Genomic DNA, 22,491 nt, shown 5'->3' on the forward strand with positions numbered 1-22,491 from the left:
AAGGAGTTTCTAGTCACGTGAGGAAGGAGAGTAGATTGTACAAGCGTGGAATGCAAAGGGGATGGCGCAGCTGGAGACCAAGCCATGAATTCTGTAGCCTGTAGCTGGCACAGCTGCCATGTGGTTACCTGCTGGTTTTACATCTGTGTGCTTAGTCAACCACAGGTGGAAAATATTTGAAGAAAATTGTCTGTATTGAACAGGTACATGCTTTTAAAAATTACCCTCCCCTAAATAATGTAGTCTGGCCAGTGTTTACATAGCACTTATATTGTCTTAGTTATAAGTAATCTAGAGGCAATTTACATTTACAGGAAGCAGTACCTAGGTTGTATGGAAGCACCACTCCGTTTTTTTATAAGGGACTTGGTATTCACAGAGGCCAGTCCCTCATGGATTCTGTGGTAGGGTTGTTAGAAGCTGTGAGCCTGAAAGAATTCACTTTAGGAAGGGTTTGTGGATGAGCATGTCAGGGTTGACCACTGGGAAACAGCAGCTTTTGAAATTCAAGTGAGGAGGCCGAATCTAGAGGACATGTGGGAAAAAAATGATCAGAGAAGTCTGAAGAGAATCTGGAGGTGATGATATGTGGAACAGAAGGAAGAAGGCTTGTGAATGAGGTGATGAGTAGGGAAACTCAACATCCAGATGATGAGCTTTTAAGATGAGTAAATCCAAGCAAAGATTACATAGAAAATTATAAAGATAAAGATAAAGATAAAGATATGATGCATAACACCGATATTGGTTGTAGTATTAAGGCAACTCCATGTAGTTAAAAGGGAGGTTTATTTTGTGGGGTAACTTACAAGTGAAGGGATAGGTAACAGGGTCCGGGAAAGGTGTAGTGCAGTCCAGTGGTGTTCTCTGGAAAACTCTGCACAATCTACCTCCATTGTCCAGGATCTGGGAACCAAGAGCGCTGGCCAATCCAGATCTCGGGTCTTAAGGGCTCCTGTCTCGGCCCCGCCTATAAGGCGTGACAGTTACGGAAGCCTCAATGGGGGTAGTACTTCCAGGTCAAAGCTGGACCAGCTACCCACTACACACCTCTATAGTCTTAGATAGTTAACATGAGTTCATCTCTGAGGGGAGAGGGCAGAGCAGAGAGAAGGATGTCTGTTTCATTCTTAGCATGTCCTCCAGCCCTGCAGCCTCGTTTTCATTTTGGCTTTGAAATAGACTCCTATGATATGTTCTCTGCCTTTTTTCCTAGTCTGCTCCGTATAAAACGGGGAGCAAAGGCACCAAAGCCCAAAGAGCAAAACAGTTGGGACTAGAAGGAGCAGCATGGAAACTTCTGGAAAATCCAGGGCAGCTCAACCTGCTGTCTTACATCAGGCCTGATGTTCAAGGTACTGGCTTCCGACACGATGTCAGCCCAGCTGCTGCGTAGCGTTTAGAATGCAAATACTAAAGTCAAACATGTTTTCACTAATGACCACATGACTGCCTGTTAACAGCAGGTAAAGAGCAGGTGATTCTAGCAGACATGTCCTGGCCAACCCTTTGCTTCTCACAGCCTCCCCACTCTGGTCATTTGCCTGCCAGGCCTCTGCACTCTTCTTCCTTCACTTGCAAGTGTATTCTCACACACGTTTCCCCAGTTCCTGCTTGCTCTTTCTTTAGTCAATAGAAGGTCTTGGTTTCATTATTAATTTATTAATCTTTTAAGATAACTAGACATTTTACTGTTAATTGAAATCACTCCATATCCCAAGATTATAATATTCTCCTATTATCTTTCAAAGCCTTTGTTTTATTTCTAATTTATTTTTTAAACCAAGTAACTCAGATCTCCTCTTCAAAAAGAATTTTAATACTTCTGGCATGCACAAAGTACAAATTGGAGCCTGCTCTTATATTTCTGTTTCTAAGTAATAAGGGGACTTTTTCTACAATTTGCTTCCAAATGTGTTCTGGCCTTTTTATGTGAGAGAGAATGAGACGGGGCACAAGAAAAAGATTTAAAAGATTACTGTTGGGTTTTTTGGAGACTTACTTTTCAGTCTGGACATGAATTTGCTGTTTTCTTGCCTCATCTTCAAACTGAAATTACAGATTTCTCAAAAACATGGATTCTTTTATGTTTAAGTAATTATATGTATTAAGATATACAGTGTTTTGATACATATGCAAAATTAAGTACTTTTTGTAGTCAAACAAAACTGACCTGAAATCAAATTAATATGTGTATTGTCTCACACAGCTACTTTTTTCTTCTTTTGGTGGTAAGAGCACCTAAAATTTATTTTCTTCGCCAAACTCCAGTATGCTATATAATGAACGAAATCCTTACGCTTGTGTGTTAGCTTTCCAGGCTCATTTAGCCCGTACAACTGCAAGTTAACTCCAACTCTACCCTGTATTTTTCCATCCCACTTCTAGTTTCTCTTTGACTTTCTGTTGATTCTTCAAATTGGGAGACGTACATGTCAACAGGGGGCAGTCTCATACCGTGTACAGAATTATAGAGAAATACAGTGTGTCAGCCTTATTCCAATGGATGGCAATTTATGATCTTAAAAATTGAGTATATATGTCTGTAAAGTATAAACTATCTGTTCACGGAAGCATATACATTTTAATATGTTTGAGAAAGGACAGGAATGTGAAGGATTATTTGAATTTAGAGGTGGATTAAAATTAGAAATTTGTTGAATTTTTAATACTTATTTATAGTTATATTTTCAATGATTTACATTTAGTTTTTTAGTTTTTCCTTTGCTATGCCTTGCCTTACTCAGTTACACTCTTACAAAGTCTGATTCCGTTTCCTCTCTGGGCCGGGTGCTGAGGACTGGATCCAGGAGCAGTAAGCTGAGAGCTCATACCCTCAAGCACAAGTGTGAAGCACAGAGCAAACTGAGTGTAGGCTGAGGCTTTTAATGCTCGAAGCCTTTCCCAGCGAGCACTACTTCCAGCAAGTGTTCAAATGCCTGAGCCCACGGGGGACATTCTCTGTAAAACCACCACAGGCTGCTTTTTAAATTTTGTTGAACTGTTTCTTCCTTCTCACTTCCTCTTACTCTTCATGCATGACACATATACATGGTCACTCTCAAGTCTATTACCGTGTTGTTTTTTTTCTAAAGAAATATTTTAATAATTCCCGTTATTCGTCAGAGAAATATTTTTAGAAACCATATATTTTGGTTTGCTTTTTTTTTTCTCTCTCAATAGAAGACATTTCTTACTTGCTACAGACTAAGAACTCGATCTGAATGAAAACCTATACTGTACTGAAGATGGGCTTTGTTCTGGGATCCCAGCATCCCTGTGTTGATGAGCCTGATGGTACTGGTGCTGTGAGAAGGCCTAACTACAGATGAAGTATTAAGAAATGCTGGCTTTCAGTTTCTTCTTACAGTCACAATTACTATTCCAAAATGTCCCAGATTCTGTCACTGTATAGATTTGATTATTTGATTTTCTGGTTCACTGTTCCTTCTTTGTCTTGATTTTACTGAAATGCTCACCTTGGAGCCTGTAGTAGAACAACCAGGAGTGGGGCTTTTTCCAACGTGCAGACAGCTTTTCCAGTCTTTCTGGCTAGAGCAAACGGGCATGCAATAGGAAACAGCTGCCCGAAAGGCTGATGATTTCTACCTCTCTCTGAGAACCACTACTCCAGAGAGGTAACTCAGGGACTCCCCTTAGCAGTGATTTTAAAAAGCTTTTGTCAGAATCATCTTTGATGCTACCATTGTCTGAGAATCTGCAATTTTGACCCAAGGACAGTTCTTAGACTAGCATAATTTTAATGATAAAGATTCACTGCCTGTGTAAGACTTTCAAATGGTGTTTTTCCATGTGAGGAGGGTTTCCAAAGTCCCTTTGTTGTAGCAAACTTGCCCATTCCTTCTGTTCGCTGCCTTCAGTAATGGTTTTCATTGTAGGCCACTTTCAGTAGTGACTTATCGCTCTGCTGCTTCAATTTCTCTGTGATGATGCTCTGAGGTGCTTGGGGCTTGTGTGATGATGCTCTGAGGTTCTTGGGGCTCCAGGTGTTAGTGCATAGTGAGTAGTTTTCTTAGCTCAAGCTCCATCCAGGGAGAATAGTAGCACATGACTGCATACTGTGTGCTGTAAGCATTCTAAATCCTTAGCATATACAAGTTTCCATATTGTAAAGTAATTTGTCACTGAATTTTTCCTCATATAGAAATTCTTTTAAAATGTAAGTAGAATTCTTGTTAATTTCAATTCATGTTTCTTTACAGTAAGTACTACTTCAGTATTACCACAAATTATTATAACATAACCAAATATAATATATATATATTTTCGGAGCTAAGGACCGAACCTAGGGCCTTGTGCTTGCTAGGCAAGCGCTCTACCACTGAGCTAAATCCCCAACCCCCCAAATAGATATTTTTATCTTTATTAATTATGCCAGAATAAGTTTGTTGTTCTGTTCTCTTTGGTTTTTCTACCTTTTACTCATGAAAACTATGTTCACAGAAAAACATACATATGACATTCAGTGTTTCTGTAATTCAAGCCTTGATGTAAATCAACAAAAGCAAAATGCAAATGAAATAATGAAGACGAGAATGAAAGAACACAATGCAAATGCTCTCTTGTCAGCGTATGAGTTGATACACAGGGGCTGTGCTGTGTCTGAATTAGTGAGTGGAAAGTGCTTGCAGCCATTTCACAGACAGCCTGTGGACGGTGCACTGTGAAGATGAATACCTAGTGTTGTCTTTATGAGACTGAGAAGTTCAAATGGGCCACTTACAACCTGGAAATGCCTCATGCTAAAATAGCAATATTAATAAAATTGCTGGAAAGGGTAAATTTTTGTAACTCATAAAGTTCCGAAGCTGTGTGCCCCAGTGCATGGTGTGTTAGGAAAGGGTGGCTGGCATATTGCTTCTGGAGACATGTTTCTTTGGGGATGGAATTGGGTCACTCCCGTGATGCCTTTCTGTCCTAAGTTTGTTAATTTCAGATTTTTATATTAACTAGAATTTAGTTTAATATGTCTAATTATAGACCTTACAGCCAATCTTATACTTCCTGCTTCTGGTCTCCTTCTACCCTCCTAAAGGCCTTTCCGAGCTCAAGGATATCGAAACAGGAATACAGCATATTTTAGCAGACATGATTGCTAAAGACAAAGATACACTCGACTTCATTCGGGACTTGTAAGTAATTGTTTCGGTGGCTTTCTGCTTTGTGGGACTCATGCTGTTAAGGTCCCATGGTTAGTGTTAACCCAGTGTTCATTTGAAACTGGTTTTCAGGCTTTTTTTTAAAAACTAGAATTCTCTGTTCATATGACAAAGTCCTAGTATGTAAAATAGTTAAAGTTGTTTTAATTGGATTATGGGAAGGGGCCTATCGGAGGCTCGGATGAACAGTTTAAAGCCAGTGCTTGACACGGTGTGTCCGAGAGGGATTCGTGTTCCTTCAGAGTAGGTAGCATTGCTTCTGCTGTGTGTGCTCTGTTTACAATTCATTTCTGGGATTTACCTGTTGTGTTAGTTCGTCCTGTGTCATTGTGGTGAGATATCTGACATAAACAACTTAATGGAGCAGAGTTGACTTTGGCTCATGGCTTCAGCAGGCTCAGGCCATCATGGTAAGAGAGGGCGTGGTGGAGCCCAGCAGTTCACATGATGGCAGCCCAGAAACCTGGGCAAGGGATAGCAGTGCTGGCTGCCTTTCTTCTTTTCCCTTTTATTCAACCGTCTGTGTGAAGTCCATCCCCCATCATGGGATGGTGCTGCGCACATCCATGGTGGATCTCCCCCAGTCCTTCCTCTTTGGCAATACCCTCACAGTGTCTTGGGTGTGCCTCGTTAGTCTCCTGGGTGGGTTTAAATCCAGTGAAATTGATAAACCATTCACTCTGCCTGTGGTTGGGTTGCCTTGGCGATGTGTGATGCCAGGTATGGATGAAAATACTGACCCCAAGTGCATAGCTTTGGAAAGAACAGCCGTGGCATCACAGTCTAGCTTTATGAGGTTAGAATAGGCTTTTGTCAGAGCCTACTTGGGATTACAGTTTCTATCTCATGTAAAAGAGACATTAAGCCAGGTGTGATGGCACAAGCCTTTAATCCCAACTCTGGGGAGGCAGATGAAGGAGATGGAGACAGAGGGGTGTGGCATGGGTACAGAGACAGACATTCATTTAAAGCCCCTCCCTTCCTTCCTCCCTCTCCCCCCCCCCCCCCCCCCCCCCCGCCTCGCTCTCACTCTCTCCTTCTCTCCTTCCTTCCTTTTTCACTTTCTTTCCCCTCCCTCCCTCCCTCCTTCTCTCCCTTCCTTCCTCCCTCCCTTAATGTGCCAGATTTGTGGTTTGGGTTGTGAGCCTCCCCTTTAACAACTGGCCCAACTCTCTGACCCAGTGGTTCTCAGTCTTCCTAATGCTTCAATTCTTTAATACTGTTCCTCATGTTGTGGTGACACCCAAACATTAAATTATTTCATTGCTGCTTCATAACTGTAATTTTGCTATTACTGTGAATTATAATGTAAATATTTGATATGCAGTCCTGAAAGGGTCAAGACCCATAGGTTGAGAACCACTGCTTAACCCAGTGTACCAGTTTTATAAATTGTCCTGGTACTCCTTTTGCCCCTTCTTTTTTATCTTTAAATTGACTGTGGCTGCTGTACTGATTAGAGAAGGGTGACTAGATGATTGGTTTGATTCTCATCAATCATTTCTGTCTTTTCTGTTCATAGAGACTATCTGAACTCAAGCATTTTGGATGGTTTGTGTTGTTGCATAAATTGATTTTCAGGGTCTGCATTAGTATGATTGTCCATTTGTTTTGAGACAGGATTTCCCTATGTAGCCCTGGCTGCCCTGGAACTTGCTATGTAGACCAGGCTGACCTCTAACTCATAGAATTCCCCTGTGTTGAGATTAAAGGTGCCTGGCTGGCAAAGAGTCCTTTTGATGGGGTAGTAATGCCAGTTTCTTATTTGGGCATCATTCACTAAATTTCATTTGGTAATGGTTTAATTCTTTTTTTCTTTCCTTCATTTCATATAAATGTGTAAAATGTAAAGCATACATAAGTGTTTGTTTGTTTTTTGATATTTGTGTATCTGATCAGGTGCCAAAATAGATACATTTCTATCCAGTCATCTCTTGCAAAAGTATCCTCAAAAAAAGTAAATGAGAAAGATGTTGATAAGTTTCAACTTTACCAGAACTTTTCCTGCAACATAAGAAACATCCACCACCACCAGGTAAATAAGAACACTGCCTCTGATAGTAGTAATAATGATAATACTTCATTAAGAATTTACATGTTTTATGTTATTTTATTGACTAGTTTGTATAAAACTTGTAAAATACTGTCATGTTTTCCTGACGTCACAAATGGAGAACTGAAGGCCCTGAGAAGTGAGTGACACTGAACGTTTTCACTAGAGCTGACAGTGTGATAGCCCAGGTGACTTGCTCCTGTCTGGTGAGGTCTGTTAGCCCTGCTGCCCTGCTTTCCGTGCGCTGAAGTGTGAGCACAGGTCATTCCTAAGACAAGTGCAGCCCAATGCCTGAGCTAGAATACAGTGTATGTGGTCTCATTTGGTTTTATGAACTGTAGTCATCATATCTCAGCCTTCTAATTTCATTTTTCAGCTTATCTACCTACATATCTATTTATTTATTTTACTAGATGTGGTCATAGGCTGTATACTATGCAGAGTGTAATTTAAATAGCACAGTGGCAGGAGAGGCGTTACAATGAAAATAGCACAGGCTTATTTATTTACATAAGTAGTTACCATAACCAGTGTTCTTTATTTCTTTATATGGCTTTGAGCTATAGTTTAGTGTTTTGTCACTCCAGCCTTAATGACACTAATATTTCATGGGGAGCAGGTCTAATAGAGTCAGACTCCCATAGATTTTATTTGACTAGGGAGTCATAATTCATTTCTCTTTTAAAATTTAACTGTAGTAAAACGTCCACAGTACAAAATGTACACTCTTCACCATGTACATGACTTTAGTGATTTCACAGTGTTGTGAACCGGCTATCCCCAAATTTGAATGCTGTTTTTGATTTGAGAAATCTGATGCCAGTCTAATTCTCTGTGCCCTATGAATGCTAAAGATGTCCTATATTATTTCATTTATTCTTTTGATTGGTTTTATGGTTCTTTTGAGAGGCAAGGAGATGGTTTGAGTTAGAAGACCGCCAGTATTCTCCCAAGGCGAAAGTTCTCATTAAATCATTTTAAAATGTATTTTTTTCCTATCTACATTTTGCAGCCTGTGTAGAGAGGCTAAGGAAACGCGTTAGAATTCTTTACCTTTTGTGTGATAATTAATTATTTGATTATCACAGTGTACTTTTCAAAAAATATGGTTATGTAAACATGAAACTCAACATTTTTCTCATTGTAGCATGACATAAAGAGTCCTCATTCACCCCACAAATACTTCTTGAGTATTTATGTTGTAGTGGCTTTTGGAGTATGGAGAGGACATGACCACTGCCCTTTAAGATTTGAAATAGTTCACTGTTGTTTTTAAATACTTTTTAATTTTTATGTGTATAATTGTTTTACCTGCATGTATGTATGTGCACCACATGACATGCCTGTTTGCCCACAGAGGCCAGAAGAAGAGACTGGATTCCCTGGAACTGGAGTTTACAGATGGTTGTAAACCTCCATGTGGGTGTTGGGAACCAAGCCTGGGTCCTCTGTAAGAGCTGCAAGTGCTTTTAGCCCCTGAGCCATCTCTGCAGCCCTGTTCCTTTTTGTCTAAGGTTCCTTATTTTACTTTTTTGTCTACTGGATTTGTCATAGGTGATGAAACACATAATTTACAATGTTTAGGTGCAATGTAGCTATTTCATTTAGTTATAGACTACAAGTACAGGATAATAAAACAGTGATTTGTAATACTACCTGCAGTGAGGGCTAAGGGCATAGTTCTGGTAAAAAGTGGTTGCCTAGAGTGTGGGAGGCCCTGGCTTCTTCCAGTCTTTATTACACACACACACACACACACACACTCTCTCTCTCTCTCTCTCTCTCTCTCTCTCTCTATATATATATATATATATATATATATATATATATATATATACCAGTGACCATATAAATTTACTAAAATTCATTTTGCAGAAATGACTTTGGTATCATATTTTGTCCGTGTGTGTGTGTGTGTGTGTGTGTGTGTGTGTGTGTGTATGTGTGTATTTAAGCAATGTTTTGTTTCGTACATGTCATATCTGAGTTAGTAGATGAATTTAAATTTATGATTGATACCGGCTTCTGGCGATGACAGTGCTCGAGCCTGAGAAAGCAGAGTAGTTTTAGAACGTTAGTTTGAAAAACACTCTTGTGTTTGAAGAACTTGTAGGTTCTTGCGTGCCTGAGGGGTGCTGCCAGGTCACAGATAGTTTCTAGTCTCTGAGGTAGTGAACCCTCCTTTTCTCTTCTGAGTAAATATGTCAGCATCTAACCCCTCCAGAGACTGATGAACGAGGTGCCGCAAGGCTGGGGCCAGCAGCACTACAGTAAGGGGCAGCTGTCCCTAGGTCAGTCGGCCCTGCCTCTTGCTGTCATCCTCTGCCAATCGGTCCTCAGCTCCTGGACTGACACCCCAGCCTGCCTTCTTCCAGGAGCCCTTCCTTCCTTCTTCTTCCAGGAGACCTTTCTTCTTCTTCTTCTTCTTCTTCTTCTTCTTCTTCTTCTTCTTCTTCTTCTTCTTCTTCTTCTTCTTCCTCTTCTTCCTCTTCTTCCTCTTCTTCCTCTTCTTCCTCTTCCCCTCCCTCCTCCCTCCTCCCTCCTCCTCCCCCCCCCCCCCTTCTTCTAGGAGACCTTGCCTTCTTCTTCCAGGAGGCCTTCCTTCTTCCAGGAGGCCTGTCCCTCTTGTTCTTTTCTGGTGCTTCTCTCACTGTTGACCTTCTTCCTTTGCTGATTTTAGTCTGTCTTCCTTACTGCTATTTTCTGTAGTAATTCTGCCAGATCCCACTACAGAACTATAGCTTAAGTTTCTGCCTCAATCTCTGATTTCTGTGTTTAAGAAAATAGGTTCAACTCTCAGTTGGAGTGTTTTCATCAGGAAGGGCTGCTGGATTTTATCAGATATTTCTGAATCTATTGAGATGATCATGAGCTCCTTTTAGTCAATTGACATAATTCAATATATCAATTGATTGTAGGGAGTGTGCCTGTATGTGTGTGTGTGTGTGTGTGTGTGTGTGTGTGTGTGTGTGTGTGTGTGCGCGTGTGTGCGTGTGTGCGTGCTTGCTTGATGTGGGCAGCAGGATCCCTTGGAGCTGGAGTTAGAGGCAGTTATAAGTGCCTGATGTGGGTATTGGGGACCCAACTCACATCCTCCGGAACAGCAGCAGATGCTCTTAGGCACTGAGCCATCTCTGCAGCCTCTCTTCTTAGCTTTCGAGATAAGGTCTCTCACTGACATGGAGCACATGGATTTGGCTAGACTGGCTGGCAAAAAGCTCCCGAATCTTGCCCAGCTCTGCTACCCTGGTGCTGCCATTACAGGCACAAGCCTCTATGCCCTGCCTTTATGTGGGTTTGAGGGATCTTAACTTGGGTTCTCATGCTTGTGTAGCAAACACTTTTCCAACTGATCCATTTGAAGAAAGTACAAATTATTTTTCATATGTTCCTTTGTAAATAAAAAAATAAAATTGATACTGTTTTTGTCTATAGGTGCTTAATTTGTTTGATAACTATAGACTGGTTAAGTTTATCATCGTTTCATTGATTATCTGTCTTTGCCATGTGTTTGTGTCAGATTCTGGCCATTAACCGTGGAGAGAATTTGAAGATACTGACAGTCAAGGTCAACATTTCTGATGGAGTGAAGAATGAATTCTGTAGGTGGTGCTTACAAAACAGGTCTGTTTATGTTTATCCATAAAATTTGTTTTCTGAAATACCATACTGATATTATTGTCTATTGATATGAAAAGATGTATATTATGTTAAAAAAGCAAGTGACAACAATGTATATTTTTTCCATTTTGCATTAAGTAAGTATGGGGCAGAGAAATTGCCCAGTGGGTAATGGGACTTGCTGCAATGAGTTTGGTCCCTAGCGGGAGATTACCAATTCTCAGAAGTTGTCCTCTGTGTGTGTCTAATAAATTAATGTTTAAAAAAAGTATATTTGAGACATATACCTAACTAGAAAATAATCCGTGCAGGGGATAAGAGATTATTAACGATGATTGTATCTGAGGAGAGGACTTTTCCTTCAGTGTAGTCAGGTGCTTTCTAAAGTGCTCATTGACAACTGTATATGTTTTGGTTCTGTAATTATCATGGAGTTGAAAATCCCTATTGCTCACTGAACACAAAACTAACGAAGCAGTGAGAATGAAAGTAGCTGCAAGACAAGGGAAAAGAGTGTCCAAGGAAACTCCCAGTGACTAGTGCTGTAGAGGCCTGGGTAGGCCCTAATGGGCTTCTCAGAAAACTCCCAGTGACTAGTGCTCTAGAGACCTGGGTTGGCCTTACTGGCTTCTCAGAAAACTCCCAGTGACTAGTGCTGTAGAGGCCTGGGTAGGCCCTAATGGGCTTCTCAGAAAGCCTGAAAGTGTGAATCCCGGCACCAACAGTAGTGCTCCCTTAGAGTCCCCGGGAGACTCTTGGGAAGGCACTTAGGGAGACCTTGTTATCATGGGATACCAGGTGACAGCTCCCCACATCTTAGAGCCACTGAAGACCCTCCACTGACAAGATGCTGAGGTAGAAGCAGCAATACCGATGGTTCTCACACAGTGTAGCCCTGAGCTAATCTGTGAGTTTTTAACAACAACGACAAAAAACACACCCTAAAAATGAAACCTATGAAGTAGAAAAACTTGTAGAGTGAGAATATAAAGAGAATATTTTCATGTGGCTTTGATGTATTTCAAACTCTTTTATTGAAGAAAGAAAAAAATTTAATAACTTTGGTGCAGCCTAAGTGCACAGTATTCAAAGTCTTGAGTCATGTCCTTAACCTATACCATCACTCGTGCTCACTGACTCACCATAGAAGTGTAGAGACCTGCCAGCTCCATGTGAGTGAGTGCCTTGCACAAGCACACTCTATGGTATAGCTCCATACCATACTGCTACTGGGCCTGTTCTGTGTGTAAGTGTGTTTAGGGCTATAAATCCCATTTTGTTATACTTGATGCAGTATATAATGTAGTGACAAGCTGTATAGATTCACAGTATGCCAGCAATCACCTATCCATATAGGTTCTTTTAGGTGCACTCTGTGAGGTTTGCACAGTGACAGCATCACTTAATATATTCTTCCGAACCCATCATTATTATTAAGTGATATATAAAGTATCTTGTTATGCCATTTGAATATTTCATAGAGCATGTTTTTCTTTGTGAAAAAACAAATTAACAAAAATGTCACCTATACATTCATGTCTGATGTGTTTTATCTCCTAAAAATTGAAACACTAATGTCATTTATATCATATTACAGTATAATTGAACAAATTTATCTAAAATATCTATATTTATCTAAAATACTTTGCACAGTAATGATTAAACTTACCAGATGTGTTAAAAAAGTTAATTTTAAAAATTAAACTTCTCATCTGTTAATAGAAGCTTTGAAGATACCAGCTATGTTTATATAGGTTTTTAAAGACTTTTAGTTTAAATTTTGCTTTATGTCTTGGAGCCTCACAACAGCCTATTTGATTGCTACAGCAGATTTTATAGCTACCATTTGGTTGAGAAAGCCAATGCAAAGATATAAAGTGACTCACATTGCTGCTGTTGTGGATTTCGTATATGCTGATTACTAGCCCCCTTGGGAGAGCTTGCCGGGAAATCTACTGAAAAGTTAGATCAGATGTTCTTTAGGAATTAGCACTCTCCTCAACATCATTCTTATGTTAGTTCGATGGAAGCCAGTTTGCTTAAAACCAATTCCACTAAGGAACAGCTTGCTGAATCTTCAAATAATGCTATGAAGGCAGCCATCCAGTCAAATAGGGGTCTGTGTTAGTAGATAAGTTGCATAAGCAGTTATGCTGAACCCTTACAATAGCATTCTGTGTAGCTATTTTGAAAACACTGAGATGGAGCTAAAATTGAGATAGAAACAGAAGGTTAAAAAGACAGTTTGTTAGCACTCAGGAGGATGAGGCCAAAGCATTGTGAGTTTGTGGCCAGCCTGGGCTATATAGTGAGACCTTGTCAAAAAAGCAAAACCAAACCAAACCAAATACCACCCCCAAACCAAACTCAAAACAATCCAAAGGTGATTTGTAGTGACCATTTATAATAGCACCTCATTGGTAATGAGTCATCTGCTTATGTGTGTAGAAGAAAATATCTGAGAAGGTGGTAAATGGTTTACCCCTTAGCTCTATGTGAGACTTTTAATGTTCTGTCTTATGTTTTTCTGTGTAATTATGTTTTAAAAATATTTTATGTGTTGATAATTTCCTATATTTATACAATATATTTTGATCATATTCGCCCATCATTATCTTCCTTCAGCTCTCTCTAGTGCCCCTCCTCCATCTCCCTCCCAGTTTCATGGCCTCCTTTGTTCTTATTAGTGACCCTCTGAGCCACACTTGTGCTTCACACACGAACACGAGTGTAGGAGCGTCCATTGGCATGTGGATGACCTACCAGTGACGTCCTCAAAGGGGAGTGACTGCCTCTCCCTTACCACCACCCACCTCCGTAGCTCCTCCAAGGTTGGGGCCACACCCCACTTCATGCTAGAATGTTGGCTGGCTTGATTTTGTGCAGGTCACCACAGCTGCTGTGAGATGATGTGTGCAGCAGCCATGGCATGTTCAGAAGTCAGCATTCCACAGCTCTCCTCATCTCTAGCTTTTACTCAGCTCTCTGCCCACTCTTCTGCCATGGTCTCTGAGCCTGGAATAGGGGGTGGGAACTCAATACAGTTGGTTGACCTGCAGCTGAGCAGTCACAGTTGATTAGCTTGGCACTTTGACCCATTCTTAGTCTCTGCATTAACCACTCCCCTCTGCAAAAAGAAGCTTGTCGGACCAAAGTTGGGAGCAAGGCATGAGTTTAAATATATAGAGTTAGAAGGCAGTTTGACATCGTGGCCATTTAACAGTAGGTTCCTCTCTAGGGCCCATGATCTCTTTAATCAGAGACTTTTGATCCAGACATGGAAGATTTTGATCTGTTGTGTTTTCATTTTCATTCAGTGCTAGGATTTTTTTTTTTTTATTGCCTTCTTCATTTCTTCAGTGGTTGAGTTATTCAGTAGTGTATTGTTTAGTCTTCAGGAGTTTGTGTACTTCTGTAGTGTCTATTGCTGCTGATAGGTAGTTTTATTTGATTGTGGGCAGGTAGAATACAGTGATAGTTCAGTTTTCCTATACATAATGAGAATTGTTTTTGTCCTATTAACATGGCCAGTTTGGGTGATAACATTTACTGCTGTAGAGAATTACTTAGAAAGAACCAAGAGCAGAGGCAGGAGATGATGGCAGCTTAGACTCGGGTGCTAGCAGTGGGAAACCGTAGATGGATTTGAGCAATCTGCGGGAGGCAGAATTTATGGTTGGCTGGGCAGAATTGATGCATTCTCATAACTTGAACAAGCTAGATGGTGGCACTCTAGCATCATGCAATAGCATGCTCAGTGCTGCATAATTATGGTAAGAATGGGTTAACTAAAATTTTGGTACTAAGTTAATTACAATAGCAAGGATTTAAGGAGTACTAAACATGGTATGTAGGTGTGGGCCCAGTTCCTCGTTTGGACGTGTTGCTGGTAAGAGGATAAATGTGAAGAGAACTCTGAGCTTGTCAGATGATGTGAGAGTCCAGTAATCCAAGTTTCTGTTTGCTCTTTAAACAAAAACATGTGTGCGGGATGGTCTCAGCAGGTCCCTGCTCATGACTTGGATTGTATAGCAGCAGTTCCTTTCTGAGCTTGCAGAGCTGTAGTTTTCTAGTGTCCGACCTGTGCTAGTTTTCTAGTGTCCGACCTGTGCTGCTGTTCTTCCTATAGAAACAGGTTTAAGGAAAACTGCTGCCTGTAGCCAGTTATGTAAATGTAGAGCCATGAAGGCTGGCTGGAGAGAGCCTGGCATTATCTTACCTAGGAAAGTGAGGAAAGCATACTTCTTTGCCAGAGTGGAGGCTGTTTCTTTGTATATGGCTGAACAAAGAATTTCCTTGTCAAAAACAGGCAGTTCAGGGCATGGATCTTTTCAGTTATTGCCAATCTTTCCTTTCTGGACCATGCAGGCTTTGAAGTTTTGTGATTGCCCTTGTCATTCTGGACTTTATTGAATGTGGAATTTGGGGTTGGTGAAGTCTTGCAAAGGTTTTTCAGAGGTGTGTACCTGTTGAGTTATAAAAATAACCATTAGTTTTTGAAATGGCATCCCATAATCAAATATTTTATTACCTAGGGCTATCGTAAGAAATATGGCTGTGAGCTCACCGTACTATTTCAGGACTGTAGTTTTCTCAGTGCTGTAACTAGATCCCAGGAAGACAGTGAAGGAGTAGAATTGTGGGAGAATAGAAAAGAATTTGTACAGTGCGTGGAATGTGGCTAGCTGTTCTCTGCAGGACGGGTCTGCAAGTGAGCTGAGCGGGCGGGCGTAAGCAGTGCAATGCATGTACAATATCAACATTCCCACAGCCTATTCACAGGGAGAAGAGCAGAGCACTCTAATCTAAGCTATGGGAGGATCTTGTGGCTTGAATGCTCCACCAGGGGATGTGGCTTTAAGACGACAGGTAACAATCATTTCTAGCTTTTTTGGAAAATAGTGGTAAAACTTTGGAGCTTAAAGGGAACCACCCTTGTAGGTATTAGACAATGGTTGTCTACATTAAACAAGAAATCACTTTGTTAGTCTTCTAGTGTCTAAGCACTGTTCTCCTAGCATGGTGTCTCGACCCAGAACTATGTTCTCCTTACTCACCAACCGCCATTACATGATGTAGACCATTACATATGAGACCATTACATAAAACCGCCATTACATATGAGACCCTTCATGAGCTGGCCACTGCCATATTTTTAGCCTCATCTTCCCAAATTGATGCTATCATTTGAATACCTTGGCCTTATGAACTTGTTTGTGTGTAGTTAAGGCCACTTAACTCAGTTTTTGCTTTTAGCTAGTACAGTGTACTGCCCTTATCCATACTTTTGGGTGTTCTACATGTTTGTCTTTTTAGATTTCTACTTTTGCATTGTATATGTGTTTATTTATTTTGTTTTGAGACATGCAGTTCAGGTGGGCTCACTATGTAGCTGAGGCTGTCCTTGAACCGCTAGTCTTCTTGCCCCCAAGTGCTGGAATAGCAAGTGTATACCACAATGCCTGGGTATAACACTTGTCTCCTTGATAGACGTTTGCTGCTCTTTGTCTCACCGTGACCAAAACACTTGGCAGAAACAACTGATGAGGAGACTGGTTTACTTTGGGGTCAGTTATCAAGGACTGTTGGTCCATCAGGGCAGAGACACTGCTTATGATGGCAGGGAGCAAGAGCTAGTCTCGTGGCCTCAGACCAGGGAGCAGAGGGTAGGCAAGGACGGGAAATGCAATGGTCAGAAGTCTACCAGATGACCTCCTTTCTCCAGCCAGGCCTACTTCCTGAAGGTTCCTGAAGTAGTGCCCAAACCTGGGAAGCAAAAGTGCTCGAAACATGAGTCTATTGGGGACATTGTGGGTTTAAATAACACGGGACTTGTATGTCTAATTCTTACCCACTTCCTTCCCACCTCTCAAGTAGGGAGGACTGTGGGGAGCAGCAGAGATTTTGGATGGAGAGAATGATGTGTTATGTGTCTGGCCTAAAAGCACATTTGTTTAAATTGGAAAACAAAACTATATGTTGCTGACCTAACATCCTTTGGAAGGGTTCAGTTATTTGCTATTGTGTGATCTTTAATGTGTGTTCACTGAAGTTTCATTTCCAGCCTAAATTATGGAGAGGAGGTTACCTTAAGGTACATTAGCTTTATTAAAAAATTATTCATACTTTGCTAATGGCTTCTGCGGAAGAGAGCATTGAAGGGAAATGCAGAAATGCTGGATGTGTGTGGAAACATGGAGCCTGTGGGGCTAGATTTGTCCTGATAGCTTCTCTGATCTTGCCTTTCTGTTCTTACCCAGTGTCTAATTGGTTCTATTCAGTGTGCATGCCTGCTGCAGGGCAGGCAGTGTGACCTGGACTGGAGGTCAGTGTGCATGCATGCTGCAGGGCAGGCAGTGTGACCTGGGCAGGAGGTCATGTTGTCAGCAGTATCCAGATGAGGTTTCATAATGGTGCCACAGAGTTGGAAATGCTCTCCTTTCTTTGTAGACTTGGGATAGCTTTGATTTTATGGGTTTTGAGCTAAAATATCGAAGATTTAATTTATTTTTTTAAAATATTTTTCAACAGGATTCACTGCAGGTTTTGTTTTGTTTTTGTTGTTATTGTTGTTGTTATCATATGTGCTTATTTTTACATTGTGTCAAGCTTTTGAACAGCATTCACCACTGTCCCTCATCTGAGGATGTAAGAGGTGGGGAAGAAGAGGGTGAGGATTATTAAACACATAAACCCTACTGTAAGTGACAGAAACATCTTGACCAGTTTATCGCACAATAAATGTAAAAGGAGACTGTAGCTAGAGTTTTCCTGCCTGGCACACAGTCAGGATAAATCTCTCTCACCTGCAAGTCCCGCAGCCGCTCAGACCCAACCAAGTAAACACGGAGACTTATATTGCTTACAAACTGTATGGCCGTGGCAGGTTTCTTGCCAACTGTTCCTATAGCTTAAATTAATCCATTTCCATAAATCTATACCTTGCCACGTGGCTCGTGGCTTACCGGCATCTTCACATGCTGTTTGTCATCGTGGCGGCTGGCAGTGACTCCTTCTGCCTTCCTGTTCTTTCTTTATTCTCCTCCTTGTCCCGCCTATACTTCCTCCTGCCTGTAACTTTGTGTTAAGTTTGAGATATGTAAGGTTTAAGTGCCTAGAAACAAGGTCCATACAGGTTCTCTGTACCGCCTCCTTTCGCTCTCATAGAAGAGGGAGGAAATGGGAAAAGCTGCTACAAGAAAACACTAGAGACTGAGTGGCATGGTGTGAGCAGCAAAAGTTCCTTTTTTCAGAGCCCTAGAGACGGGGATTAAGGAGCTAACAGTTCAGGCCCTTCGTGGGGCTGTCTTCTGTCACAGAGTGGATAGGGAGACAGGGCAGGCTCCACTGGACGACTTTATCTGATGCTGATGCTCTCTGTAGCCCCCTCCATAGATGCCTCACAGGAGGGGCTAGGCTTCCAAATGTGGGTTTGGGGACGGGTGAAACTCAGTCTCTAGTGCTGTAAGGATGTTTTGGTGTCTTTCAGATGGCTTAGGAGTTTAGCCTTCACTAGTAATATTTGGAGAGGATAGTCACAGCAAATTTGAAGGCAGTATAGTTTGTATAGTGAATTCTAGGGCCTCTAGTGCTACACACAAAGCGATCCTGTCTCAAAAAACCAAAACAATCTCTTCCAAACTAAACAACAATCTCCCCCTCAAGAGATGCTCCTCTCCACATGTCAGATGATACCTTTCAACACACAGCCTCAGGACAGCCTCTCCCAGATTATCCTTATATGGTTTCGATAAAGGCTCTCCCTGTTCCCCAACTCCCCTCTTCAAGGTACCCTTTCATGGTCTCTCATTGGCAATTCACTTTTATCATGAGCTTTTCCTTCGTGTAGGTGGAGGCCACGTGGCTTCGCACGGCCAGAGTTAATGAAGATCTTACATAATTCACTGGATGATGCCTTTAAACGCCTTATTGTTCCTCTCCTCTGTAGAGAGTTCAGGTATGTATCCTGTTTAATTCTGTGTACTGTTTACCATTAGGTATGGTCTTCATGGAGTATGGAGGAAATGTTTGTTAATGTGAACCAAGCCAAACAACTTAGTCAGACCAGGTCTTCAGTGTGAGCCTTGGTTTTAATTTGTAGATTCATTCTCATGCATAGATCTCACAGCATTCTTCTTCATTGTGATACACTTTTTAGTCCTGAACACAATGTCGACACCCCTTCCAATTCTGCATTGCTGATGTTGCAGTTTGACAACCAAGCCAAACCTGATTTTATTGATTAGAGATCTGGCTTGGGAAAAACAAACTGAGAAGTTAATGGAGAGGTTACTTGGAAGCATTTGCTGGAGGTAATAGAGCCAAAGAAAGCATAAGGAGCTTGTGAAGAGTGAGACAATCTCACTGTTCTGAGGAGAGAAAGCAATTATGCCTGGTCCTCTCCAGTGGGAATCATCTGCATGAGAATGACAGGCACTGAGGAGGAGACTGAAGGAGCCTTGCCAGTGGGCTCATGGGAGTTCTGTGAATAGCCAAGAAGATGCAAGAGCCCGAGGCGCAGACCTCACTTTCTCTCTTGATTTTCCCTAGCTGTTGTCTTGGTAGTTAAGTTCCAGACTGCACAGTTTCATGCAGTCCTTCATGTGTACTGTAGAGCATCACTTTTCTCCTTTTTTTTTCTTCGAGACAGGGTTTCTCTGTGTAGTTTTGGAGCCTGTCCTGGGACTTGCTCTGTATAATCACAGATCAAGCTGGCCTCGAACTCACAGAGATGCACCTGCCTCTGCCTCCCGAGTGCTGAAATTAAAGGTGTGCACCACCACCGCCTGGCAGATCCTCGCTTTTCTTGAAGCTTCAGCCAGGCTCCCTGGGAATGGTGGTATTGAAGCTGTCTGGTCAGCTCACTGGGCTTTCTAGCCGACTGATGTTTTCCTGTTCCTCCCTTGTACATTAAGTCTTTGAGTTCAGACTGTCCAGAGCAGGGAACGAACATTAGAAAAATGAGCTCCACTGTTCAGTTTCTGTTGCTCCGTGTTTTTGTAGCCTAGGTGGCCCCTACAGATACTGTTCTGTTTGGAACTCTTTATCATCTGTGTGATGTAATGTCTCTTGCTTTCCCTGCTGTGGCATAAACTTTAAGGGATCTGTTTTTTTTTATTTATCCATTTATCTATTTGTGTGTGTGTGTGAGTGCATATACATGGTACACGGGCCAGTGCTCGTGTACAGTGGCAAGAAGAAGGTGGTGAGTGTGCTCTGTGACCTGCACATGCTCCTTTGAGGTGGAGGTCTTTCCCTGAACCTGGGGCTTGTGTCTGCTCTAGGCTGGAAGCCAGCAGGCCTTAGCGATATACTTGTCTACACCTTGCTTGGGTGTAGCTGGGGTGAAGGCATTTCAAGACACTTGGCTTGTTATGTGGGTGCTAGAATCCCAACTTCAGTCGCCATGAGTATGTAGCAAGTCATTCATTCTATTTTGAAGGGGAAAACAATCTTATGTGAAATTTCGGTGTGATACTTCTTTTTCTTTCCTGGTGTTTTTCATGTTTCATTCAACATCCAGTGGTATTTTGACATTTTGCTTTGAATGATTTTGTTTCAACTAAGCAGTGTGTGGGATTCTGTAGGACACAGTCCTTTTTTGATTTGCATTGTGGATAAACAAGAGCATGTTCCCCTTTTAAAACGCCTGTGGTAGAGCAATATAGTTTCTTTCAGTTCCTAGTTAGTTTGCAGACATTGCCCAGAGCTGGGTCTCCTTAGAAATACCCACGGAACAGCAGCTGAGGAGGGTAGGCAGAGATGGCTCTACTGTTGACTTTGAAGAAAAATAGTATGTTTCTTTAATTCAGAAGAAATTTATCCTAAAGATAGAAACATTGATTTCCATGGTTTTTGTTCGTTTTGTTTATATTAATACTTCATTTCTGTTCCGGGCTATGGTTACTGTGCATGTCTTCAGCCAACATGCCTGGGTTTTTACGTGAGTGCTGAGGACCTGAGTCAGACCCTCATGGCTGCTTGGCAGCTACTTCACCCAATGAGCCATCTCGCTGCCCCACATGACCATCTAAAAATCCTACCTCATTACTTCACAGTCGTCTGTCTACGGAAGATCCTCATGTAGGTCTGTGTGCCCAAGGGAAACTTGACACTCTTCAGAAGAGCCTGGTGACCTGGGGCCATGGGGTTTATCTCGTTCTTCAGTTATTATGTCCTTGCTATTTCTTTTTCTCTTAGAGTGTGAAATCACTTTCTTTTTCTCCAAAGAGCTGTGAACCTCCTGGGCCACTTTGGTTGTGTGCAGTGTCTTCTCCAGGCCATCCCTCTACTGTGCTACCTTTATTTGTGTAGCTCTCGTTCACCTGAGCTGCTCCTGGCTAGGTCCCTAGTAAGCCTAGCATCCCCAGTGATTCAGTCTTTCCCGTTTTTTGTTCTGCTTCTTCCATCATGCAGTGGTCTCCAGGGCAGCCATATGGCCTTTCACCTTTGTATCTCTTAAACCAATTTTGACTCCTTGAAAGGACTGCCAACCAGTGATTTCACAATAAATGAAGCTCAAAAGGAAGACTTAGAAATACTTGTAATGATACTTTTTATCTTGTTTTGCAGAAATCAGATAATTACAGTGAAATATTAGAGAAGATGAGAACAATCTTTTTGTTTTTTGTTTGTTTGTTTTGTTTTTTGTTTTTCTTTTTTTTTTTTTTTTTTGGTTTTTCGAGACAGGGTTTCTCTGTGTAGCTTTGCGCCTTTTCCTGGAACTCACTTGGTAGCCCAGGCTGGCCTCGAACTCACAGAGATCCGCCTGGCTCTGCCTCCCGAGTGCTGGGATTAAAGGCGTGCGCCACCACCGCCCGGCTATGTTTTTTGTTTTTCAAGACAGAGTTTCTCTGTGTAGCTTTGTGCCTTTCCTGGAACTCACTCAAGGCCTTATCCTTCTTGTTTTGTTTATATTTTTAATCATCTGATAAGCTCTAATTTGACTTGCAAATCTTTACAGGCTCTTTTTCATGTATGTACATGCATATTTAACTCATGACTTGTGTATGACAGGGCAGCTAGAGAAGATAGAGGAAGCTCAGACAGTTTGTTTCAGAATTGTTGATGGTGTCATGCTGCCATGGTTAGGAAAGGTAGACTCAGTGTAACTCAGGGATGGATGTTTACCCCAGGACTCACTGCACAAAACAAACGGTGCTCTTTTTCTGGAATGAAAATTTGGATGAGTGAAAAACTAAGTATTTTTTGTGCCCCCCCCCCCTGCATTTCTAAGAGCCAAACTGTCATCAGACGCAGAGAAGCAATCGGTGCTGACGTTTGGACAGAATCTCCGCCAGCTGCTTTTAACGAGTCCTGTTCCAGGGCGCACCTTGATGGGAGTGGATCCTGGTTACAAACACGGATGCAAACTGGCCATCATTTCTCCTACCAGTAAGTCTTCAGCTTGAAATAGAAGACTTTGGGGATTGAACCTAAGTTTCACTTCATAAATTTCGTGAAGATTTGGAAATAATGTTTGTTTTTGAGGCTTAGAAATTGTTTTCTCATGGGGCAATGGGAATCAGGGTGTTTCCCTTATGTCTGGATCAGAATTCTCACAGACCATCATTTTCCCTGTGTGTTAGTGGAGAGAAATATATTGAGCATTAACTAGGGTCAGACCTGAACTCCTTT

General features: G+C 41.6%; 1 protein-coding gene across 1 annotated transcript in view; it reads left to right on the forward strand.

The window, feature by feature from the left end:
• Srbd1 (S1 RNA binding domain 1) overlaps nt 1-22,491 on the forward strand; it is a 175,153-nt gene that overhangs the window by 23,146 nt on the left and 129,516 nt on the right. The window contains exons 7-12 of the mRNA XM_059248492.1: nt 1,217-1,355; nt 5,057-5,153; nt 7,080-7,215; nt 10,754-10,857; nt 18,704-18,811; nt 22,091-22,248. Of these exons, the coding sequence (XP_059104475.1) occupies nt 1,217-1,355; nt 5,057-5,153; nt 7,080-7,215; nt 10,754-10,857; nt 18,704-18,811; nt 22,091-22,248 (742 nt within the window). The remainder of the gene's footprint in view (nt 1-1,216; nt 1,356-5,056; nt 5,154-7,079; nt 7,216-10,753; nt 10,858-18,703; nt 18,812-22,090; nt 22,249-22,491) is intronic.

Source organism: Peromyscus eremicus, chromosome 22 (assembly GCF_949786415.1).
Source record: "Peromyscus eremicus chromosome 22, PerEre_H2_v1, whole genome shotgun sequence".
NCBI classification, from domain to species: domain Eukaryota; kingdom Metazoa; phylum Chordata; class Mammalia; order Rodentia; family Cricetidae; genus Peromyscus; species Peromyscus eremicus.